Raw genomic sequence first — 25,551 nt, 5'->3', positions numbered from 1 at the left:
GGCTTACCACTGTCATAGCCTTGCCATAGGCTTATATGTAAGTAGCCTATCCTGTCCCAAAATACTGTAAGATTCCTATAATATTTAGTATTCCTATCAGATTACTAAAATCTAGTATTCCTATGAGATAACTATAATATTTCGTCCTAAAACACTAAGATTCTTCTCTAAGATAGCACTAAGATATTTCTGTTCACTTTTCACTTTGCCTTTCCATGAATGGACTACATTACCCACAGTGCTGTCGCCGCTGACAAACTGCAAAACAAGCAGGAAGTTCTGCACGTGTGAGTGTGTCGCTGGATTTTCGAGCTGTGACTACACATTTTCTTTGAAAGGTTTCTTAACCTACTCCATGTACTACCCATTGAAGATTAAATCGCCTCTTGCAACGATATTTCATCTACATTACCAAGGTGTGTGTGATCTGCATGCTTACCGCACAAAACTGGCCACGGATACGATATTTATCGTGTTAGCTGTTAGCTAGCTTCCTCACGGGTAATCTTATCGCTTGTCTATGTAAATAGAACTCTGCAGTGTTACACAAGGTCTACTGACGTTTCTATGCTTTAGACCAAAAACTCTAAGATTATATAAATTATATTACATGACTCGGTAGGTTAGTTGCACATCTATGTTAACATTAACATTGCACAGGTCCTACAACAGGGTCCAACCAACCAGAGCCTAGATAGAGGGCTCTGGGTCCAACGTTAGCTGCCTGTCCTAGAGAAGTAAACCGCTTTTGGCAAAATGTTTGCTGTTGCATTAATTCCGACTGTTGCTTTTAAATCTTTATTGCATTAGGGAGTCAATAATGTAATATCAAACTATACGGGATGGTAGTTCCAGACTAGCCATACCTGGATCAAGGCATAACGTTGATGGCATGCCTCAAAGTTAACTTTAGTGGTCTGGTGCAGAACATTCGAGATGCGCATCTGATTGATAGTGGATTAAATGTGTTGTTATCGCCTTTCTCTGACCCGTGTCGCAGCTGGAGACGAATTGAGACATTCACAATGTCCCAAGCCACTAAACGCAAACACGTCGTCAAGGAGGTGCTCGGGGATTATGTCACCCCGACTGAGAACCAGCAGATCGTGAGGGTGAGAACACAACCAATAAGGTTATTGTTGCATACATGCCTGGTATGTGTACATGTTAAGGATAGGGTTTGTCATGAGGTAAAGTCTAAACTTAAAATGCTGTATTATTTTTGCTTTATTTACTCTTATCAGGCCCTATGTCTTTGCATGTGTTGACAAAGACAGTGTGTGTGTGTGTGTATATATGTATACAGTTTCTGTGATTTCTCTCATTTGGCTGCTTGTCTTAACAGGTTGTCAGTAGCCCTGGCAACAATTTGCATGAGGCTGTGACATCTGAGGGTGAGAAGTTTCTTGTGAGCATGCCCACAAAGTTCCGGAAGAACATCTGGATCAAGAGAGGTAGAGAATATGACATCATTACCTCACCCTTATCCGCTTTCCTAACCCATATGGCACTGATTACTATCAGCTATAATTTACTTATCATGCTGATAGCATATCAAACACCAGTGGCTTCTGTGGTAGACCCTGAAGACTTAGACATGCTCTGTCCATAAAGGTGCATCCAGTTATGGTCCAGCATGACTGCAAAACTGTGTTAAACAGAGGATACACAAGGCAACTTTGTGGGCAGTGTTGCTGGTCAATTTTCTTCAGTGTTTTGTGGTTCTGGCACTTGCTCATTAATATTTAAAAACAACTTAAATCACCAGTAGTCAAATTGTCATCCAATCAGAACATTGCACTGTAGCAGTATAGCAGTGTTGGAGCATTGCTCAAAAGGTTGTCTCTTAGATCATCACCATTAGGCCTTAAAGCTCATCTACCATGATCCTCAACAAGTTGGGAGTATCCATGATTTTATTAATGTGAGCGAACATTAGACTTATCATGATGTCATGATGGGGCAGCCGTGGCCTACTGGTTAGCGCTTCGGACTTGTAAGCAGAGGGTTGCCGGTTCGAACCCCGACCAGTAGGCACGGCTGAAGTGCCCTTGAGCAAGGCACTTAACCCCTCACTGCTCCCCGAGCACCGCTGTTGCAGGCAGCTCACTGCGCCGGGATTAGTGTGTGTTCACTGTGTGCTGAGTGTGTTTCACTAATTCACGGATTGGGATAAATGCAGAGACTAAATTTCCCTCACGGGATCAAAAGAGTATATATACTTATACTTATATATGTCAGACTTTCTCTGTCTCAAGAGTGTGTTTGTGTGTGTGTGTGTGTTTCTCTGCAGGTGATTATGTGATAGTGGACCCGATTGAGGAGGGGGACAAGGTGAAGGGAGAGATCAGCTTCATCCTGTACCGAGATCATATCCATCACCTGAAGAAGCTCGGGATGTGGTGAGTGCCAAGAACAAACCTTTATCAGGACACTTTTTGCCATTCAGACACCCAAATGTATACAGTGTGGACAATTGTTTTTTAGATTTGAATGGTCAAAGCACATGTTTTCAGGGTTTATGTCACTTAATCTAAAATGATGACTCTTAAAGTCATCTTTTCATTTGTAATTATTAATCGTACAACAGAAATTGATAACCGTCTCTTCATTGTATTTTGTAGTTGTTACAAGGATACAAGGAAGTTTATTGTTACATGCATATAGTTACTGGAAGTAAGAAATGCAGTGAAATTATGTCTGGTGTCAGCCTATTTGTGCATTTATGGGGGGAGGGGGGGGTAAAAAGTGCAGTAGAAGAGGGGTTTAGTAGATTAAGTGGCAAGGGCTGCATAAGAAAGGTGGGGGAGGATTGGGATTGGGGGGGGGGGGGGGGGGGGGGCACCAACAAGGACCACCAACAAGGAGCACCCAAGAGCAACAGGGGCAAGGAAAAACTCCCTTACCAAGGAAGAAACCAAGGGGCTAACCCAACTGCCAGGGGTCTTGGTGTGTGTGTGTTGGGGGGATGACAGGGGAGATGGGATATTGTGCTGTGTATGTGGGGAGAGGGCAGTGTGCAATATGTGTGTTGGAGAAGCTTCCTCATGAGACAATGTGCTGTGTATTGGGGTGGGGGGGGGGCAGGGGGGCAGTGTGCTGTAAGTATGTTGGGGATGTGTGTTGGAGAAGCTTCCTGATGAAATAATGTGCTGTGTAAGTAGGGGGGGGGGGGGGGTGGCAGTGTACTGCAAGTATGGTGAAGGGACTTACTATGGCAGAAAGGCTAGGCAATCAAGGACATGGGTAGCTAGATGGAGGAGAAATCAAAAATACATTTTAAAAAAAGTTCTATGGTGATGTGCAAAAGTTGGAGAAAGTCAGATATGTGTGTGTGTGTTTTTGACGTGTGATGAAATAAGAAAATAAATAAAAGGTCTGTAGCATAGGGAGAGGGATGTAAAAGTGCTAAAAGTCATGTAGGTGTGTGTGTGTGGGGGGGGGGGGGTCATGAGTGCTGAGGAGTGAATGAGTGCAAATTCAGTATAGTGTGAATTCAGAGTTGGGAAATGTTTAAGAGTGCTGAGGAGTGAATGTGTGCAAAGTCAGTATAGTGTGAGTTCAGAGTTCGGATGGCCTGGGGATAAAAACTTCTCCTGAGTCTCTCAGTTCTGGCTTTGTGACTACATAGGCGTCTTCTTGATTTCAGCGGTGGGAATAATCCATTGTTAGGATGAGAAGAGTCCTTCAGAATCTTTTGGGCTCTTAGGAGTACTCTTCTGGAATAGATATCTTGTAGAGCAGGGAGTTGAGTTCTTATAGTACGTTCAGCTGAGCGCACTACTCTCTGCAGAGTACTACAATCTCTAAATGTGGAGTTCCCATACCAGGTGATGATGCTACCAGTTAGAACACTCTCAACCGCTGAAGTGTAGAAGGCCTTCATGATGGATGTAGAAACTTTGAATTTCCTTAGCTGACGAAGGAAGTAGAGTCGTTGTCTGGACTTCTTCAGAACATATTGAGTGTTAACAGTCCATGTTAAGTCTTCAGTAATGTGGACACCAAGGTATTTAAAACTTGTGACTCTCTCTATAGGTTGCCCGCTGATCATTAGTGGGGTGTAACTGTAGTTCTGCTGCTTCGTTCTGTAATCCACTACCATTTCCTTGGTTTTATTAACATTCAGTGTCAAGCTGTTAGATTGACACCACTGTGCCACCTCATCAACCTGATCCAAGTAGAGCTGTTCATTGTTGTTACTAATCAGGCCCAAGATCACTGTGTCATCTGCAAACTTGATGATGGAGGTATGACTACTGTTGGCTTTGCAGTCATGTGTGTAGATGTTGTACAGCAGTGGACTCAAAACACAGCCTTGGGGAGCACCAGTGCTGATGGTTAATGAGTCAGATGTCAGACCCCCCACTCTAACCACTTGTGAACGGTTGGTGAGGAAGTCAAATATCCAGTGACACAGGGTGGTGTTCAGTCCTAAAGCCTTCATCTTTGTGACCAAGGTGAGAGGTACTATCGTGTTGAATGCTGAACTAAAGTCAATGAACAGCATCCTCACATAATTCCCGTTCCACTCCTCCAGGTGAGTTAAGGTGGTGTGCATGAGGTTTGAGATGGCATCCTCTGTAGACCTGTTGGCTCTGTAAGCAAATTGGAGGGGGTCGAAGGAGGCAGGGAGGGATGAGCAGATAATGTTTTTCACAAGCTTCTCAAAACACTTCATCAATGTAGACGTCAGGGCTACTGGGCGGTAGTCATTCAGACATGATGGACTTTTGTTTTTTGGTACTGGAACAATAACGGGCTGCTTGTACCCATACACACATCTTGCACCCACACCTGTACCTATACCCATACACACGTCTTGCACCCACACCTGTACCTATACCCATACACACGTCTTGCACCCACACCTGTACCTATACCCATACACACATCCTGCACCCACACCTGTACCTATACCCATACACACATCCTGCACCCACACCTGTACCTATACCCATACACACATCCTGCACCACTGGTTAATTTTCAGCTTTGTCTCGTCCAGGCCCGAGGGTTTCCAGGAAAACCGTATATCAGAGGAGAGAATGGATGGACAGCAGCAGAAAGATGGAGGAGAGGAGAAAGAGGAGGATGGCAGTGAGTCCGAGGAGGACGACAGTGACCTCTTCGTCAACACTAACCGCACAAACTATCACTACACAGAGAGCGAGGAAGACACCGAGGATGAGGAGGAGTCTGATGATGGGGACGAAGAGAATGAGGAGGAAGAGGAAGGTGACAAGAACAGTGTGTAGTGTGTGTGTGTGTGCGTGTTGTGGCAGCACACAAGCACCACTTGGACATAACCTCTTCTCAAAATGTCCAACTGCATTTTCTCATGCGTCATACATTTCCACTCAGACTTTCTTTTCTTGGGCTGGCGTTAAACTGTACACCGACCCCTCACACTGTCAAGAGCTATGCCCACTGTGCAAACAGACCAATCTGTTAACCTACCACAGGAACAAGACAGGACAGGAAGTTGTGTGCTTGTAAAGTTGTATGATAACAGATTATAATACTACAGCAGAGGGAGATGGGTGTGATCTCACTAGAGTACGTGTTCAACAATATGTCCAGACCACTAGGTGGCACTCTCTTATCCTCTTGAGATTCAACTGGTGGTCATCTGTAATCGGTCAGTCAGTTGTGTTTTGCAAATTGATCTTTTCTGACTTGTACTTGTATCGCTCCGTCATCAGCTGTTTGACGATTCAAAGTTGTTGTGCAGGTTATTTGGCTATTTGGTTACTGGAAAAACCTGACCTAGACCAAGTTTTCCCAGGTGTTGCCAGGCACCTGCATTTTCTGGATTCAGCACAGTGTTGAATATTATTAGTCACTAGCTGGAATTATTCTGTATAACTGAAGCCACCAATTTGTCAACAAAACAATTCTTGAAAGTAGGGTCTAGACTAAGTAAGACATTCTAATTCAGAGACTGATTTCATACAAAATAGCTAACAAGCTACAGAAGTGTCTTATATATTATCTTGGTAATCCACCAAGGGTTATTCACTTGTAAGATAGCATATTGATGCAAAATAAATAATGGAAGGCTTGTAAAATAATTCTTGTAAATATGATGTGTAATAAAATCTTTTTTTGTGTTATTTGGTTGCTAGGAGACAATGTATTATGGTTGTGTTTGACTGACAGCCTGTGTTTTATCATTCTCATATCTAAAAGGCAGAGTGAAGAAATATAATCTTTATTTACTACTTTCTGTCAGACTTAAACCCTTTGGGCATATTCTAGCATGTAAAGCACTTACCATACACTTACTATTGGTTATTTCTCACATTATGGGATTAAAGCCACAACAGCACAACAAGAAAAGCAGAAAACAAGTCATTTAATGTGTTACATTGTGTTCAAAAGAAAAAAGGGACGGCAAGTTGTCATGTTTCCTAAAGTAGGCTACACGTCTCTTCACCCTTAACTAGTGTTAAGTGTGCCGTATTTAAAAGCAGTTTATATATTTAAAATATTTAAAAGCAGTGTAAATACGGCACACTGGGACGGTCACTGGATGAAAGGGAAAGTGAGACTGAAATTGATGATTAAAAGTGGGAAGGGCATTTTGAAAGGTCAATACACCTTATCTTGCAGTCTAAACAAATATAATTCCCCCCCCCATAATGCAGATCCAGTCCATTCTACCATGACCCTTGATCAAGATGCTGAAGATGTTTATCATCATTGTTGCCCTTTTTACATGTCCAAAATCTACAGTTCTTTCTGAAGTTGAGGGCACACGCATCCCCTGATTCAACTTTGACCCATTACAACCTCCGCCAAGCCTGCAGGAAATCAGTTCAGAAATCAGGTTTTGTTTAATCCTGCTGGCAGCGACGATGGAAAAACATAATCTGTTGACAGCAGCCCATAATAATGATCAATGATCAATGATCAAAGCACCTGGTGAATGCAAGGGAACAGAGTCCAAAGACCACACCACACAGCACTTCACCGTCTGAGCCCTACCCCCTAGCAAGCCAGGGGTGGCGGTGAAGTACTTTGTTTGGCAGGGGCCAGTTTCTGTTCTTGCGTTTTGAGGCCTCAGGTCATTGGCCATGTGGACCTGAAGAAAGCCCTATAGGCGATACTGGCCCCAGTGGTAGAAACGTGACTAATTATGAGAGGGTGTATGGAGACACAACCTCAGGCTTTCCCACTTCTAAAAACAGGAAAAACAAATCAGTGGGAAATCCTAAACCCTTATTTTTCCAATGGCTTGCAGATCACCTTGATGATGACTCTTGCACAGTAATCTGTGGGCTCCAAACCCAGCTCTGAACTCAAGAATCCACCATCCCAAAGAGGCTTCACATTTATAAGTTACAATGACACTGTACAACATTTCCACAATAGGAATTCAGTCATTTACAATTTTGAGTAGACAATGAATAAATCCTTACAATAGAAAACATATTGCAAAAGTTTTCAAACTTCAAACAAAAAAACAGCTATTTATGGTACTGAATGTGTGCTTGTTCAGTGATAGTGCTTCCTGTAAACCAGTTTAAACCATTCTGATATCCTTATCAAAAAGCATGTTTGTCCTAGTTTATACAGTCTTTTCAATTGGTCCAGGAGTTTTATTGTGGAACCAGCCAGATAGTTGACTATCTAATCTATCTGAATATTCCATGACGGTAGGGAGCTATATCCCAGGGTAGGGCTGCGACTACCTATTGTTTCTACAGTCGATAACTTTGTGGATTATTTTCTTGATTAATTGAATAGTTGGTTTTATCAATAAAATGTAAGAAAATTGTGAAAATCAGTGTTTCCCAAAGCCCAAGATTCCTTGTTATGTCCGCACGCCAAAGATATTTAATTTACTGTCAGAGAGGAATGAGTGAAGCTGCAATCAATTTTGAGGTATTGTCTTTAAAAATGAAAAGAAAAAATAAGCTAAAAATAATTGCCATCACATCTCTGTAACAACTTGAATGATGCCTTTGCCATCATTTCTCCTCCCAAGTCAACATTTTGCAGGTCAAGAGCTGAAGAGTATAAAATGAGGTGGTGAGATCTCCTGAGAATCTGCATCATATGAAGTCCATGATATCTAATTCCTGTGTTTGTTTTTGTTTATGTGCCATATGTTTGGGAGGGTCGTGTGTGGGGTTCACTCTGAGTGTGGTGTTGAGGCACTCGGGGGGAGGCGCGAGGATCTCCGCCCACAGCCTCCTCACCGCCTCGGGGCTGCGCTTGTGGACCAGCAGGATGCTGTGGTATGCGCAGGGGCTCTCCTCCTCCTCCCCCTCGGGGAAGTCGAATGTGAGGAACGCCGGCTCGTGCGTGGGGACCACCCCCAGCCTCTCCAGGCACATGCCCACGTAGATGTCGTCGATGGGGAACAGAGCGACCCTCTGCGACACCTTCTGCAGTTGCAGGGCCAGCGCGCCTGAGTACACCACCCCTCCCCCACCCGCGTACGTGGGGTATGTCCCTGTATACAGGTGCTCAGGAATGTAGTATTTCACCTCTTTGGAGAGTATTGGTCGGGCCAGTTGGATCACATCCCCCACCAGAAAATTCTGCAGGGTCTCGTCGGGCGTCAGGCCTGCAGCCGCCTTCTGCTCCTCTCTGTCCAGCTGCGCCTGCAGGTAGTCCAGCAGGGCGGGAGTCCTGACAAACACGTCGTCGTCGCCCTTGAAGATGAAGCGGGCGCGCGGGCAGTGGCGTGCGAGCCAGCCCCAAAACAGCACGTCCTTCAGGGTCAGGTTGAAGAAGGAGTCCCTGAAGCCCCAGCGCAGGAGATCCCCGTGCTGCTCGCTCTCCTGCTTCAGACGCTCCTCCTGGGTCCGGTTGGGACTCCCGCCACCTCTCCCCAGCAGGAACAGCCTGCGGACCAGCCCGCCTCTGCCCCTCCTGCCCCGCAGCTGGCCCTGCTGTCCCCAGGTCTCCCGGATGACCTGCCGCTGTTCGTAGTGCTCGTCCTGGCTCTTGATGGCCAGCAGCAAGAAAGGAGGCCTCCCAGTCTCTTTGTGACATAAGCGCGGCTGGTCGGTGAGGAGGGGGAAGTCCCGGCACATCATCCGCAGAACGAACTCCCTGATGTGGAGTGGTAGCGTATAGAACCCTGGCATCGCAGTCTCCACTGAGGTCAGGTTAAAGGCACAGGGCCTGCCCCTGATGCTGGCTACCATTTGGACACCCTGTGGCCTGGCCTTGACTGAACGAAAGATGTTGCTGTTCCACAGATCCAATTTATACTGAAGCCGGTTCCACAGTCCAGTTTTGTTGGCTTCCATGCGATCCCTCCAGAAGGCCCCCTGTGGTTTGGCGACGTACTTTGGGCTCGCTGTGGTTCCCGGGGCGGTGAACTTCACGCTCACGGTGTTGATGGCGAGGATGCTCTGTGGATAATGGGGTCTGTGCGTCGGGGCCATGGACAAGCAAACGGCAAGGGTGACGTAGACCATGAGCCCAGCCAGCAGAAAGCAAGGCAAGCAAAGCCAGAACAGGACTTTGCGGAAAGAGGAGAAGAGGGGCATACTCTGGAGAGGGGCCAGTTGGAGGAGAGAGAGGAAGAAATGAACACACGTTATTTTCACATTCATATATACTCTGGAGAGGGGACAGGTGAAGGAGGTAAACACACATCATTTTCACATTCATCCAGTCATACTACACTTTTCATATTTTCTCTAAGAGTATTTTCACTTCTGGCCTATACAATACAGTATTGATGGACTGTTTAACATAATACAACATATACAACTATTTCACTTCTTTACAAAACAATATTTTCCTTTTTTGAAAATATCTACCTTCTAGTCCGGCAGCCATGGGGTCAGACCTGTTTTTTTTTTTTTTTTTGCAGAATCTTATAGACTAGGGGTAGCTCTTTAAGATTTAGGAGGGTGCACAGGCAATTTCGTATACTAACCCTTCAATGTGCTGAGTATAAAGACTACTGGTGAATAGGGTAAAAATAAATATCCAGCAGATATCACTATGAAGCTTTCCCAGTTGATTACTTACATTAATATGAAAAAATGTATTAATGTAATTGAATGTTGAAATATGAAAAAGCCAAATGTGCCAAAATCATGAAGAAAATAGGAAATATCTCTAATTTCAAGATGAGTAGGCCTACTCATATTTGCAAATCAACTCAAATAAAATGTACTACAATACAGTGTTATGTGCGATAGTTATTCAGACAGTAGCCTACCTATACTACTTCATGCATTCAAATTTGCATAGAATTTAACCATTCTCAATTAATGCATTTCTGTATTTCAGATAACGCAATAATAGTCCGGGAGCCATTGTGTCAGACCTGTTTTTGTCGATTATTTATTAATTTAATTTTTGCTTTTTCTTGTGGACTTGGGGCGACTCTTTAATATTCAGGAGGGTGCCCAGTGATATGATGTCCCTTGAGCAATTTCCTATTAACCCTTAATGCCGATATCTAGCCAAAATAATTCTCCCAACTTTCACAAACGCGATTTGGGCAGATTCAAATTACGCCAAAAATAGGCCTACAATAAACTAATAGCCTGTATACTTACCTCAGCTTATGTGTTGGTTGAAGAAAGCTTAGCCTATCTGTTGATTCACTGTAAATCTTTGACAAATGAAAGCTTCCTCCGTTAATCCGTCGATCACGATAGTTTAGCGAAATATCCGCGGCATAGCTGCAAGTGCATGGTTGTTCTGTGTAGGTTCGAATGAACACCGCCCGTAGGCTATAGCGCCGAGGTTAAACTGTGAATTAGGCCAATTTGTTGTAGTTCAGTGTCTGCTGATTGACTCACGGGTCAATGAAATGTCAAATATTTTAAAATCCAGCCAGAAAGGCAAACTTCCAAAAACGACGGATAAAATCGTGGCAATTTAGGCTATAACACAAAAACCTTCAGTGTTGGCTATCTTGAGATCGCGCAGGATGCCATGCAAACAAGCACACACTTAAGTTTACAGACTCGAACACCTGCAGGCAACCCTATCAAGAGAACTGAAAAGCATTCCACATAGTATAGGCCTACCCACCTTCGAGTCATCTGACGTCTCCGGTTCCGCTGGTCGGCAGAGAGGGGATGAGTAAAAGCGTTGCCATGGAAGTTCATATTCTTTGAGTTTCTTAGGAATGTAGAAGATCATCTTTAGGTGGGATGAGGCACACCTAAAGACTGGTGCGAACAATACCGTGCTGTCACACACAGACTAGCATTGATCTCTTGAACTGGCCACACCTAGCACAGATCTGTAAAGAACCTCCCGTGAGATCAGTGCCACCAACGAAGCCTAATAATTCCCACCAACGTATGATTGCAGTTTTAGCCTAAACTTTTAATTGCAGTAATAACCCTGCAGATGGGAAGGTTAAACAAGGTTATTACATTAACTTCCCACAAGTGTCAATATAGGCCTAATGACAAAGATCCAAATAGTAAGGAGGCCTATGCAGAGGCGATTCTAGAGTCTGTGGGCCCTAAGCAAAAATTCCTAGGGGGCCCTATAACCATGGTTCATCACCAATATGTTAGGTTGAAAAATAATCATAGACATGAAAAACCTTGTTATTTTGAAAATATAAATGTAGCCTAAAGAATGAAAAATTAATAAATAACTAAAAAATAATACAGTAAATGAATACAGTAAATTACTTTAAAAACTTTTTTACAAAATATAGTTTTATTGGGGTTTTATTGGGGCCTACCCAAAATTAGTCATTCATTTATATTGATGAACTCTGTTTTCATCTCCCCTTTCAATATTGTGAATAGTAAATGTGGACACTACAACATGAGCACTAGGCTACAATAATGGCATTGATGGACAGTTTAACACGGAGCCTGGTTTATTCTAATTACTTCTTTGGATAAAGTCTATCTTACTTTTGGGCAATTCCATGCAAAGGTCATCCTTACCATGGAAAAAAAAAAGTTGTGCAAACGCAAATAGAACTGTTGTTAAAATCTTCATTTAGGTCTATATTTTATTGTTTGTAACTGATCTGATTGAATTTGATGGAGAATGACACTCTTTTTACATCATAAATATGGTGTGCAACCATATAAACAACATTTTTCACATGGTAATATTATACATATTTAAAAAGTGGATAAATGGACTCAAGGTTGAAACAAATTGTGTCATTCGACAAATTCCAGATTGACAAGGGAGTGGTAGAGCAATGTCTATGCTCAGCTTGCCTTTAAGAGCACAACTCCTTACATTTGTAAGGCTTTTGTTTTTAAGTCAGCAAGTTCCATGGCCATGTCACATCCATAACGTTTTATAGGAAATGTTTATGCTACACATACAGTGTTGATGCGACAATGTCCATAGTGTCTGTGCAAAGCTGATTTATATCAATGTAAAGTGTTATGACCAAATTGTGCCCCTTTCTTACTTTTAAAACCTTTAATGGTGCGTTATGGATGTGACGTTATGGATGTTACATAATGTGAATTTACAAGACTGGGGACTTTATTATACCTCAAAGCCGATAAAACGTCTATTCTGGTGGCATGTCAGTTTCAACGCATTTCAACTTAGTGTTTACAATTGACATTTCAAAGATTATTAGGATGATCAAAACCTCAGGGAGGCCTTGCCTAACCATTAGCAAAACAAACATAATATTAAAATACCTCCAGTGATTAGCCTAGCCATAGCCTATTTTCAAGTGGCCTAATAACGAAAATCTGAGCGATTATCTTCCTGTAACTGTCATACTGTTGTTGTACAGTAACTGGATTATTGTGTTAGCTGGTGAAGATGGCTGACTTTGCAGCTGGAGTTAACATAGCAACCTCCCTCTGTTGCAGATCTGTTCAGCCTGCCGTTCACGTCTGCTTAACACAGTTTAATTATGACCGCCGCGCAGCGAAGCGGCGGTCATATAGGTTTAGTCAGATTTTTTTTTTTTTTTTTCTTTTTCGCATGCCCAAATTTCCGTCAATGATTCCCGGGACATGGAAAGACCGGGGTACACGAAACTTGGTGGGCATGTAACCCCACATGGATAGCATGGAACCATCGTTTTTCGTTTTGATCTGTAGCACCCCCGCTGGACTGGACCCCCGAAAGGAGGGTAGGGCAGACACAGTTCTCTGTGAATATCTTGAGAACTGTAGGGCCTAGGATGACCAATTTTTTCTGTATGTTTGCCTCCAGGGGTCATGTTAACCCATTCCATGTGCACACATGTGCATAAACAGATACACGCGCATACACATACATTTACAGTAATCATACGTATGACACATACTCACACAGTAGACATATGTACGCATGCATGCACATGCACAAACACACATACGCAGGCAAACACACAAGCACGCACATACACACACACCCACACACATAAACATAAACTTGTACACGCACACATGCACACAATTCAAGAATTTTTCCCGTCATCTACTTCCTGAATGTTTGGTCATTGATACCCGGGACACCGAACCACCGGGGTACATGAAATTTGGTGGGTATGTAGCCCCACTAGACTTTTACGGAAAAATTTCATTTCCATCAGCCCCCCCCCCCCCCCCCCGTGCTGGGCCCCCCGAACCGCAAAAAAAAAACAGTTTTTCCTAAATAACTACCTGAACCGTGGCACTGAGGATGAAGAATCTTTTATGGTATGTTGGTCTCAAGGGCCCACATCAACCTGGCTCATAATCACTCATTTGTGATTTGCACCCCCACCCCCCCGGTAAAAAATGAAAATGCAATATTATTCTGCTTTAATCGCCCCTATCTTCAGTTAAGATGTTCAGAACTGCACCAAATGTTATGTGTATGATTGACCTGGCATTCTCTGGGGGTATGCCATGTTTCGTAGAATTTCATCCATGGGGGGGTCTAAAGAAATTAGGTTATGTGTACATTTAGTGACTGTACACTCATTGGCCTGTAAATGGCGGTGCACGCATATACACATGCACACACACAGGCACCCACATACTATCGGTATTAGAACGGCCGATACATAATTACAAATTCAGTAGGATTAAAAGAAAGCCAAAATAAATATTCATCATCATCATCATGGCTGCATTTTCAGTATTGGCGATAAGTAGTCGTTTGTCCACTAGATGGCGCATCGTTGCAGTGAGACGTAATTTTGTTGGAAGTTAAAAGTGGGTTGGAAAAACAATGGACGCTTCCTACAAGGACTGTAATTTACCGCAGCGAACATCTAATAAGGATAGGACGATGTTCACATGAAGTGTAATTCCCATTTCTTCTTGAAGCCGAAATAAATCTGAGGATGTTTATCGGACATGCTTGGTTTTTACTGCAGGTACGTTAATCTTGTAATATCAATAAGGACCTAGGTAATGTTACCTTTAGCGTTGGTTGAGTGATGGAGGCCCATTTGATTGATTGCATTTGTAGAAAACTATAAATGCGGTTATACCAAGCAAATTGATAGCAGCACTGTTTGTATCTTTCGACTGTCATTTATTGCACGTGCTACACAATCATTCTGTGCAATGGAAGATTTACCAACGTTACACCGGTCTGATACAGTTTTGCCTATACATGCGTGAGACTGAGACGTCTGTTTATTTTGTTTTAAGTGCGTGCAGGGTGTGAGAGGGGAATCGATGTGCTTTGATTCCAGCTTGGTAGTTGTAGTCTGTGAAATTAAAAAGCACGTGTGTGTGAAGTATCCAAACAATGACACCTTCATTATGGCTGCTTTAGCAACACACCTTAAGCTACTGTGTAGTGGGTCCCATGTAGAAGTGGCTACTTCATTCGCGCTTTCCTTGACTCATGGAGCTGCGTGAATGTTATTACAACTTTGCGCCACGATATGGCAGTTTAAGTCCGCTTGATACTGTAAGGCGTAAGCCATTGGTTTCCAAAGGAGATTTTATTTGTGTCGCCAGCATAGCCTATTGACAATTTATGTTGTAAATAGGCCTACCTTATAATCCTACCTGTAGCTTAGGGAAGCTAACAGCTTTCTATTAGGATCTACTTTGTTATTTACCGTTTTGTCATAACTCCCTGATGCATTTTTGCATTTAGAATAGCCAGAGCGTGTATATCTCAATCGGAAAATTAAACAATATCGGGTGCCTATGGACTAGGCTGGGTGAACCCAGCCTGATCTGCCCGCTATTTATTTTTTGATTTCTTAAAAGATTGAGCTTGGTCTGATGAAAGCCAGACTAGCCATGGACCTCAGTTACACAATGCAAGGGAACATGAATCAGCCTATATTTGCACGAACAATAACGGACAATAGCTCTTCAACTTTGGCCCGTTAAAATGTGTATGAACAGTCTAGCGACGCATTTCATCAAGGCCCATTTGGACATGTCAGTTATTTGCACCACTGGTTAGATGTAAAACAGCATTTCGTTTCAGACTACTGTTACTTAATTTGTGCATTAACAATAACGTTTCAGACTACTGTTACTTAATTTGTGCATTGACAATAAAGTATTACATGAACTAAAGATGACTAAAATCTTATGTAGAAGAAGAAACATCCATCCATCCAAAAATGACCTTTGTTTTTGATAGCTGTTGAAAACGGCATGGAACTGACAGAGATGTTTTTGTTTATAAATACATAAAAAACAAATAAATAAATAAATAAATAACATTATGCTGATACCTTTTGCTTTTCCCAAATACAATGTAGCCTACAGGTGTAAGTGACCTTTCATCAATCCAGTTGCAATGGATGAACTGTGATGAACTGCCCTACTTGTGATTGTTTAGAGATTTTAAAGGTTTTATAACAATGCTACATCTTCTTTGGCTATTCTACAATCTATTCACCTTTTCAGCACCAGTAGGCTACTTTCTGTGCAGCCGCACACACACACTCAGGCATGCCAAACAAGCATACACAAAAGTTTCAAGAGTGGGGGATGGAGTAAAATATGGAGACAAATTGAAGTGTGATTTATTTTCGCGGAACGGATGTCCAGGACTGAGCGGCGGTCATATTTTGTACCGCTATGCGGTACATCTAGTTTTAAATGTGACACGATATGACAGCATAAGTGTCAGGTCCTCTGTAGCTAATACCCACAGAGTAACATGAGTAAGGGCAGCAATAAACTAGATGTACCACATAGCGGTACAAAATATGACCGCCTCTCAGTCCTGCATATTCTCTTCGCAAAAATAAATCACGCTTGTCAATTTGTCTCCATCTCCTACTCCTGCAACTCATGTGCATATAAATGAGTGTGTGCTGTGAGTTTGCTTTTGTTTATAAGAGTGTGTGTGTGTGTGTGTGTGTGTGTGTCTGTGTGTGTGCATGTGCGTATGCGTGCCTGTGTTTGTGTGTTTATGTGTGTGTGTGCGTGTGTGTGTTTGCATGCGCACATGCGTATGTGCGCCTGTGTGTGTGTGTTTATGTGTCTGCATTCATGTGGGTGGGTGTTTGTGCATGTGTGTGTTTATGTGTCTGCATTCATGTGGGTGGGTGTTTGTGCACCTTCTTTGAACCTTCTAGTCCGGCAGCCATGGGGTCAGACCTGTTTTTGTTTTTTTTGCAGAATCTTGTAGATTAAGATTTAGGAGGGTGCACAGGCAATTTCGTATACTAACCCTTCAATGTGCTGAGTATAAAGACTACTGGTGAATAGGGTAAAAATAAATATCCAGCAGATATCACTATGAAGCTTTCCCAGTTGATTACTTACATTAATATGAAAAAAATTATTAATGTAATTGAATGTTGAAATATGAAAAAGCCAAATGTGCCAAAATCATGAAGAAAATAGGAAATATCTCTAATTTCAAGATGAGTAGGCCTACTCATATTTGCAAATCAACTCAAATAAAATGTACTACAATAGTGTTATGTGCGATAGTTATTCAGACAGTAGCCTACCTATACTACTTCATGCATTCAAATTTGCATAGAATTTAACCATTCTCAATTAATGCATTTCTGTATTTCAGATAACGCAGTAATAGTCCGGGAGCCATTGTGTCAGACCTGTTTTTGTCGATTATTTATTAATTTAATTTTTGCTTTTTCTTGTGGACTTGGGGCGACTCTTTAATATTCAGGAGGGTGCCCAGTGATATGATGTCCCTTGAGCAATTTCATATAGGCCTAGGCCTATTAACCCTTAATGCCGATATCTAGCCAAAATAATTCTCCCAACTTTCACAAACGCGATTTGGGCAGATTCAAATTACGCCAAAAATAGGCCTACAATAAGCTAATAGCCTGTATACTTACCTCAGCTTATGTGTTGGTTGAAGAAAGCTTAGCCTATCTGTTGATTCACTGTAAATCTTTGACAAATGAAAGCTTCCTCCGTTAATCCGTCGATCACGATAGTTTAGCGAAATATCCGCGGCATAGCTGCAAGTGGTTGTTCTGTGCAGGTTCGAATGAACACCGCCCGTAGGCTATAGCGCCGAGGTTAAACTGTGAATTAGGCCAATTTGTTGTAGTTCAGTGTCTGCTGATTGACTCACGGGTCAATGAAATGTCAAATATTTTAAAATCCAGCCAGAAAGGCAAACTTCCAAAAACGACGGATAAAATCGTGGCAATTTAGGCTATAGGCTAACACAAAAACCTTCAGTGTTGGCTATCTTGAGATCGCGCAGGATGCCCTGCAAACAAGCACACACTTAAGTTTACAGACTCGAACACCTACAGGCAACCCTATCAAGAGAACTGAAAAGCATTCCACATAGTATAGGCCTACCCACCTTCGAGTCATCTGACGTCTCCGGTTCCGCTGGTCGGCAGAGAGGGGATGAGTGAAAGCGTTGCCATGGAAGTTCATATTCTTTGAGTTTCTTAGGAATGTAGAAGATCATCTTTAGGTGGGATGAGGCACACCTAAAGACTGGTGCGAACAATACCGTGATGTCACACACAGACTAGCATTGATCTCTTGAACTGGCCACACCTAGCACAGATCTGTAAAGAACCTCCCGTGAGATCAGTGCCACCAACGAAGCCTAATAATTCCCACCAACGTATGATTGCAGTTTTAGCCTAAACTTTTAATTGCAGTAATAACCCTGCAGACGGGAAGGTTAAACAAGGTTATTACATTAACTTCCCACAAGTGTCAATATAATGACAAAGATCCAAATAGTAAGGAGGCCTATGCAGAGGCGATTCTAGAGTCTGTGGGCCCTAAGCAAAAATTCCTAGGGGGCCCTATAACCATGGTTCATCACCAATATGTTAGGCTGAAAAATAATCTGACATGAAAAACCTTGTTATTTTGAAAATATAAATGTAGCCTAAAGAATGAAAAAATAATAAATAACTAAAAAATAATACAGTAAATGAATACAGTACATTACTTTAAAAACTTTTTTACAAAATATAGTTTTATTGGGGTTTTATTGGGGCCTACCCAAAATTAGTCATTCATTTATATTGATGAACTCTGTTTTCATCTCCCCTTTCAATATTGTGAATAGTAAATGTGGACACTACAACATGAGCACTAGGCTACAATAATGGCATTGATGGACAGTTTAACACGGAGCCTGGTTTATTCTAATTACTTCTTTGGATAAAGTCTATCTTACTTTTGGGCAATTCCATGCAAAGGTCATCCTTACCATGGAAAAAAAAAGTTGTGCAAACGCAAATAGAACTGTTGTTAAAATCTTCATTTAGGTCTATATTTTATTGTTTGTAACTGATCTGATTGAATTTGATGGAGAATGACACTCTTTTTACATCATAAATATGGTGTGCAACCATATAAACAACATTTTTCACATGGTAATATTATACATATTTAAAAAGTGGATAAATGGATCCAAGGTTGAAACAAATTGTGTCATTCGACAAATTCCAGATTGACAAGGGAATGGTAGAGCAATGTCTATGCTCAGCTTGCCTTTAAGAGCACAACTCCTTACATTTGTAAGGCTTTTGTTTTTAAGTCAGCAAGTTCCATGGCCATGTCACATCCATAACGTTTTATAGGAAATGTTTATGCTACACATACAGTGTTGATGCGACAATGTCCATAGTGTCTGTGCAAAGCTGATTTATATTAATGTAAAGTGTTATGACCAAATTGTGCCCCTTTCTTACTTTTAAAACCTTTAATGGTGCGTTATGGATGTGACGTTATGGATGTTACATAATGTGAATTTACAAGACTGGGGACTTTATTATACCTCAAAGCCGATAAAACGTCTGTTCTGGTGGCATGTCAGCTTCAACGCATTTCAACTTAGTGTTTACAATTGACATTTCAAAGATTATTAGGATGATCAAAACCTCAGGGAGGCCTTGCCTAACCATTAGCAAAACAAACATAATATTAAAATACCTCCAGTGATTAGCCTAGCCATAGCCTATTTTCAAGTGGCCTAATAACGAAAATCTGAGCAATTATCTTCCTGTAACTGTCATACTGTTGTTGTACAGTAACTGGATTATTGTGTTAGCTGGTGAAGATGGCTGACTTTGCAGCTGGAGTTAACATAGCAACCTCCCTCTGTTGCAGATCTGTTCAGCCTGCCGTTCACGTCTGCTTAACACAGTTTAATTTTAAATGTGACACGATATGACAGCATAAGTGTCAGGTCCTCTGTAGCTAATACCCACAGAGTAACATGAGTAAGGGCAGCAATAAACTAGATGTACCACATAGCGGTACAAAATATGACCGCCTCTCAGTCCTGCATATTCTCTTCGCAAAAATAAATCACGCTTGTCAATTTGTCTCCATCTCCTACTCCTGCAACTCATGTGCATGTAAATGAGTGTGTGCTGTGAGTTTGCTTTTGTTTATAAGAGTGTGTGTGTGTGTCTGTGTGTGTGCATGTGCGTATGCGTGCCTGTGTTTGTGTGTTTATGTGTGTGTGTGCGTGTGTGTGTTTGCATGCGCACATGCGTATGTGCGCCTGTGTGTGTGTGTTTATGTGTCTGCATTCATGTGGGTGGGTGTTTGTGCATGTGTGTGTGTGTGTGTGCTTGCCTGTGTGTGTGTGTGTGCTTGCCTGTCTGTATGTGTTTATGTGTGTGCTTGCCCGTCTGTATGAGTGCGAGTGTGTGTGTGTGTGTGTGTGCGCATGTGCGTGTATGTGTGTGTGTGTGCACGTACGCGTGCATGTACTTTATGTGTGCAAATCACAAATGAGTGGGTATGGGTTAGGTTGATGCGGGCTCTTGAGACTAACATACCATAAACATTTTGTTATCTTGGGTGCAACATTGATGACGGTAAAAGAAAAAAATAAATGTCTTTTTTATATTTTAAATGACTTGTTGTCCTGATTCGTCCTGTGGATCTTAGTGGGCACTGAGGAAGCAATAATTTCATCGCTAGTTTTTCATGATTACTATTTCAATTGTTTCATATCAAAATTCACTACTTAAGTATGTGTTTTATGTAGTTTGTCGTGGACTGGTTCAGACACGTCACATCCATAACGTGAAACCGTCACATCCATAACGCCAGTTTTTCCTACATAATGCATTACGAAAATGACGCATAGTTTCAAAAAACACACTTTTTGTGATCATTCAAGTCTCCTTCATGCTACATATATCATAGTTTCAGCAGTTTCCTTCAAAATTCACAGAGTTTGTAGAAAACCTGCAATCTCTCACAAAAGTGTGTCCATTTCATGTCACATCCAAAACGCTGATAAAATGCCTTGTATTCTTAGGATGAAATTTATTATATGAAATTTGAGGATTTCTCAGTAGGCTATTCAGAGGACAGAGGTTACATTAAAAGTTATGCAAATTAATTCACTGATACTAATTTTGCCCCCACTCCAAGGCATTTTGTTTACCAATATGAGTCCAATTGTCACATCCATAACGCTGGAACTGCCCTTTTATTCTTAAATAGGCTACTTGGATGGCCCATCTCCTGACAATGTTACAATGCTTACAGTAGAAGCGAGAAGCAAACTACAGGAGTTGAAGCTGGGAGAAAAGCTGGGCCTAAAGAGAAATGGAAAGAAAACGTTGCATTCATCTTACCCGGTTTCACAATGCAAAACCTGTGTATCTGATATGCAACAACGCTGTCGCTGTTTGAAAAGACTAGCGCACTACAAAACGCAGAGGCACCTTCAAGATGGCATAGCCTAACTGCTCCAAACAGAAGCACAAAAGCGCAATATTGAAGTGCTGGCCGAGGGCTATGCACAGCTAGCAGGATAAAGTGCGTTCTGGTGTTCTTTCTCATATTTGTTTAAGCACCTACTCGCAGTTTAATTGGTGAATAGCCTAGGCTATATGTAAATCGATATTGTATAATAAAAGATTAAACAAATTGGACTGGCAGAATAATTTGGCTGTGCAAATAATTTCAGAGGCGGGCCAGCTTTGGCTGCCTGTTGCCGACCCATGTCGTAGCCTAAATTTGAGGTGTTTCAGTGATATTTTATTTCCATGTCGACTGAGCCGACAGGGAGTTTTTTTTTTAAAAGAGTTCAGAACTAAGTTAGTGTTCATGACTACAGAAGGAAGGCAGATTAGAAAGTGTCTGTGTCAGTTGGAGGACAAGAAACGGTGCATCAAAGGGTCAAAATATTACCAGCCAAAAAGAGAATCGTTGATAACAGAACAAGTGTCGGTGTAAAATTAAAAATCTTTGGCGGCACGCGATTTAAAAAAAAATCAACCCGTTACACTTGGTCCTTAGCCAAATCGCATCGCAATTGATGCATTACGGCTGACAACCCTAATACAAATATAACATTAGCATCTCCTTGCTTAACTGGTTGTAACTGTCTCTAGCTAGCTCAAGTTTATTGTCGTAGCAAACCATGTTCAATCTTTCTGCCAATTAACATTAGCCTACCATAACTTCATTGTCAATGCCAAACTCCGATGTTGATCCGTCATCACTTTGCACCCTCGATTGTTTACCACTATAGCCTAAATAAATATGTAGGCTATACGGATTCTTTGAACTCTTTTGTACACAGATCCTCTGTTTATAAGTCCATAGCATGCATGTACCGATGTACTGTCTGTACAACAGGACAGGAGCACGCAAAATCACTCAATCATTCAATATCTATGGACGAAATTCTCGCTTGTCCCATCGACAAATGCGCTGAGACCAGGTCTGGGGGGCCTCCTGGCAGCTCGGGGCTCCAAGCAGTCGCCTGCCTTGCCTATTGACAAGGTGCGCCTCTGAGCCTATGGGTCTAATTTGGGAGCTTGTGGGTTTTGCGTGATAATTTTTAGAGAGTATTATCTTGGTTCTAGGGGTTCTTAAGAGTAGCCTAGGCGTAAAAAAAAACATGTCTCCATTTTTTCTTGGAGGTTTTAGTGTCCCTAATTCAGGTCAAATTCAGAAAAGGTCAAATTTGGTGTTTTATCCATATTTCTGGTATCATTCTTATGTTTGGTGCCAAAAAGCAGATATTCTACAAGGTAGTGTGCCACAGTGGTCCACATACTCAATATAACATTATAAAACAATTGTTAGGGTGAAGATTGATCTCTAGAGCAAGAAAGTATGCCTAAAATGCTCAAAATTGTCAAAATTATATTTATATCAACTATTAGTGCGCTTGAGTGTATAGCCTGCTCAGACAGCTGCTCTAGACGCATTTGAAAGGAATTTCAGAGCACAAAGTGCAGAGATCAGGTTTAATAGATGTTTGCGTAGCTGAAGTCTGGCCTTCCATATGTGAGTGTAAAGAAAAGAAAGGGTAAAAGGATCATAAAAAGACAAACAGACAGGTGTGTGTGTGTGTAAGAGAGAGATAGTGCCTAACTACCAACCAAAGTAGAATGAATTCCTATCTGATCTGATCTGATCTGAATATTAATTGGCAGAGTATCTCAGCTCTGTCAGAGATACGAAGCAGAGGCATATCCTGACCAAGTACAGTCTGTGTGACCACAACCTAGCAATAGAAACAGGCAGACACAGAAAAACCTGGATGAAAAAGAACAAAGGATATGTGGTCACTGTCAGGCAGAGAAGGTTGAGTCAGAGGACCACTTTCTTCTTCACTGCGAAAAATATGACATGTTAAGACAGACCTTTTTCATAAACTTACAGCAAACCATACCAAATTTATAGACATTGAAGACAATGATAAAATGGCCATACTTTTTGGTGAAGGGCCCTCTGCTGCCCTGGCAGCACAATATGTCTTAAAATGTCACAACCTGTGGGACATGACTTAAGTAAACCTAATGTCAAACAGACACATATGCACACAAGCATGTGTGCACGCATGCACGCACGCACGCACACACACACACACACACACACACAGAGAGAGAGAGAGAGAGAGAGCGTCTCTCTCTCTCTCTCTCTCTCTCACACACAACACACACACACACACACTCACCCCTACCTATCATTCATTATTTCTACTACTGTTTATTTTGTGCTCACATGTTTATACATTGTATGCTGTATCTCTGTCTTTTTTTCCTTGTGATATTGTGTTATTTGTAATACTAGCTTTGGCAACACTGTACCAAACAGTCATGCTATTAAAGCCCCTTTGAATTTGATAGTGGCTGTTGATAGCTGGCAGTTGTATAATATATCATAAGCTGGAGAGTGAGACTATAGTCACAGTTGGCCATTGAAAACTAGCAGTTAGATATAGAATAACATGTAGAATATAATAACTGATCTTCTAGCCTACATTGAGCAGGCACACTTTCATAGTTCATAGTGGCACAGTCTAGTTAGGTTATATGCTGAGGTGTGTCTTTGTGTTAGGTGATGACACACATATTGTCTCCAGCAACACAAGAAACAGGTGTTGGACTCTCTTTATCCAGTGTCAGAAGGCAGATATGTGTGGACTGGTTAATGACCCACTAGAGACATATGCCAAATTTCTTGTTTTTGTCCAAGATGGAAAGAGTATGGAGATGGCGATTACCCACAGATCAGCCAACTATTACAATGTTATAGTGCAGATGATTTGCAACAAAAAAAGCAGTTTGGCATAGGAACTGCAACAAATCCACCTGTAACAGTGAGCATTTGCTAAGATTCACTACCAGAAAGCATGTGAAGCAGGCAGGACTCAGTGTCTTCAGAAAAGAAGTGGTAGACCATCTTATGAACCTGCACCAACACCTGCAACTGCGTTATAGTCCATCTAGTGAGACTCGTTCACCTGCAAATGCTGCCAGTACAGATAAGGGCTTCTTCTGTCAGAAGAGAGGCATCTTTCAACGTGAAACATGTACGTTCAATGTGATAAAAAGTGATATGACGATCTTTGAAAAGCAAGAACATAATGTTGTCGTAGTTGCATGAGATATTGAGTTTGTCAGCCTAGTTTGCTCTATCCTGAAAGTGGGAGAAGTCCACGGCATCTACTTCAGTATCTTTGAACGTAACAGTGCACAATGTACAGCCAACTACAAAAGCCATCAAGACCATGATCACATTCATAATCATAATCAAAGCAACGTTATGACCAAGATCTATGTTTGTCCAGTGTGTGATGCTGCCATAGACAAAGTGATGTCAAAGAAAACTGATGATGACATCCAAAAGTTATTTGAGAGTGCTTCTACACTCTTAAAACGAATGTGTTGAAAATAACACAACTTGCGTTGTTTCACCTCTGTGTCCAGATAGGGACAACACATTCGTTTTAAAGCAATGCCAAAGCAGACAGGAAGTGGAAGTGTCTTGAAGCTGTCATTACAAACAAAGGCTTCTCCACTAAAGTATTAAATACATTTCAATAGTGTTCAATACTTTCCCCCCGTCATTCCACTTTATTGCACATAACTTTATTACTGGACTTTAATATTTGGATTATTATATTTTATATGTGTGGATTTCTCAAGTTAGTATACCAAAGTTTGGTGAAAGTTTCATGTAAATAGCCTCATTGGAAATATATTTACTTGAAAAAATGTTGAAAAAAGTGTAGTAATCCTTGCATTGTCCTTTTTTTTCAATTGACACACTGTTCAATGGACACATGCCTTTTTATGGACACAAGTATGGGATATACACTTTTAAGTTGTATATAATAATAATAATCATAATAATCATAATCATAATAGTATAGTTTCTAACTGTCTTTCAACAGATGCATATTATGTGTTATCCCTGCTTATGAGTTTAACATAAATGGTATATAATGTAAAGGTTGTAGTCTCTCACAATTTAAGTAGACTAGATCATAACACTGATATTAAACATAAAATTAAAAGTTGTGGGTCTGGTCTGTTCCTGAGGGCTCTGCCAATTTCAAACAGTTCCCACATTAAGCATGATTAAGGTAAAAAACTAAATTTGATAATTCTTGATGACACTAAAGTAAAATATCTTTGAGAAGTAATACTTTGAGAAGTCTTTGAGAGGTTTAACACTCAAGTAGGTAGAAAATCATTATACCGACAGAAAATATATGATTCAGTCATGTGATGTAACATGATATAAATCTGATTCATTAACAAAACATAGGAACACAATGAGTGCCTTCACAGCTGCTTGGCCCTCAGTGCAAGGTGATGAAAATAACTAAAATACAAAGATGGCCTATGCAGCATTTTTGCTTGGCCCCAGTAAAAAGCAATGGATGCTAATACAGCTTTGCATAAAGAGTCAGAGACCTGTCCCTATA

The 25,551-nt window shown here is 41.4% G+C and overlaps 2 protein-coding genes and 1 long non-coding RNA gene across 3 annotated transcripts; 1 reads left to right on the top strand and 2 right to left on the bottom strand.

The window, feature by feature from the left end:
* The first annotated feature begins 259 nt into the window (after positions 1–259).
* On the top strand, positions 260–6,116 carry eif1ad (eukaryotic translation initiation factor 1A domain containing). The gene is made up of 5 exons (XM_042062056.1): positions 260–416; positions 1,001–1,112; positions 1,346–1,454; positions 2,294–2,402; positions 5,009–6,116. The coding sequence occupies exons 2-5, from the start codon at positions 1,026–1,028 to the stop codon at positions 5,256–5,258; spliced, it is 555 nt and encodes a 184-aa protein (XP_041917990.1). The 5' UTR covers positions 260–416; positions 1,001–1,025; the 3' UTR covers positions 5,259–6,116.
* Positions 4,893–25,551, bottom strand: LOC121682064. Its single transcript, XR_006022411.1, has 3 exons — positions 25,541–25,551; positions 14,696–14,699; positions 4,893–4,978 (listed from the first exon to the last, which is right to left on the bottom strand). It is a non-coding gene; the product is annotated as an uncharacterized LOC121682064 (long non-coding RNA).
* On the bottom strand, positions 6,479–17,552 carry LOC121682013 (N-acetyllactosaminide beta-1,3-N-acetylglucosaminyltransferase 2). The gene is made up of 4 exons (XM_042061997.1): positions 17,207–17,552; positions 11,020–11,159; positions 8,026–9,515; positions 6,479–7,874 (listed from the first exon to the last, which is right to left on the bottom strand). The coding sequence occupies exons 2-3, from the start codon at positions 11,128–11,130 to the stop codon at positions 8,061–8,063; spliced, it is 1,566 nt and encodes a 521-aa protein (XP_041917931.1). The 5' UTR covers positions 11,131–11,159; positions 17,207–17,552; the 3' UTR covers positions 6,479–7,874; positions 8,026–8,060.

The sequence above is a fragment of the Alosa sapidissima genome, chromosome 14 (genome assembly GCF_018492685.1).
Source record: "Alosa sapidissima isolate fAloSap1 chromosome 14, fAloSap1.pri, whole genome shotgun sequence".
Classification (NCBI taxonomy): Eukaryota; Metazoa; Chordata; class Actinopteri; order Clupeiformes; family Clupeidae; genus Alosa; species Alosa sapidissima.
This window is presented reverse-complemented; position numbering and strand designations above follow the sequence as displayed.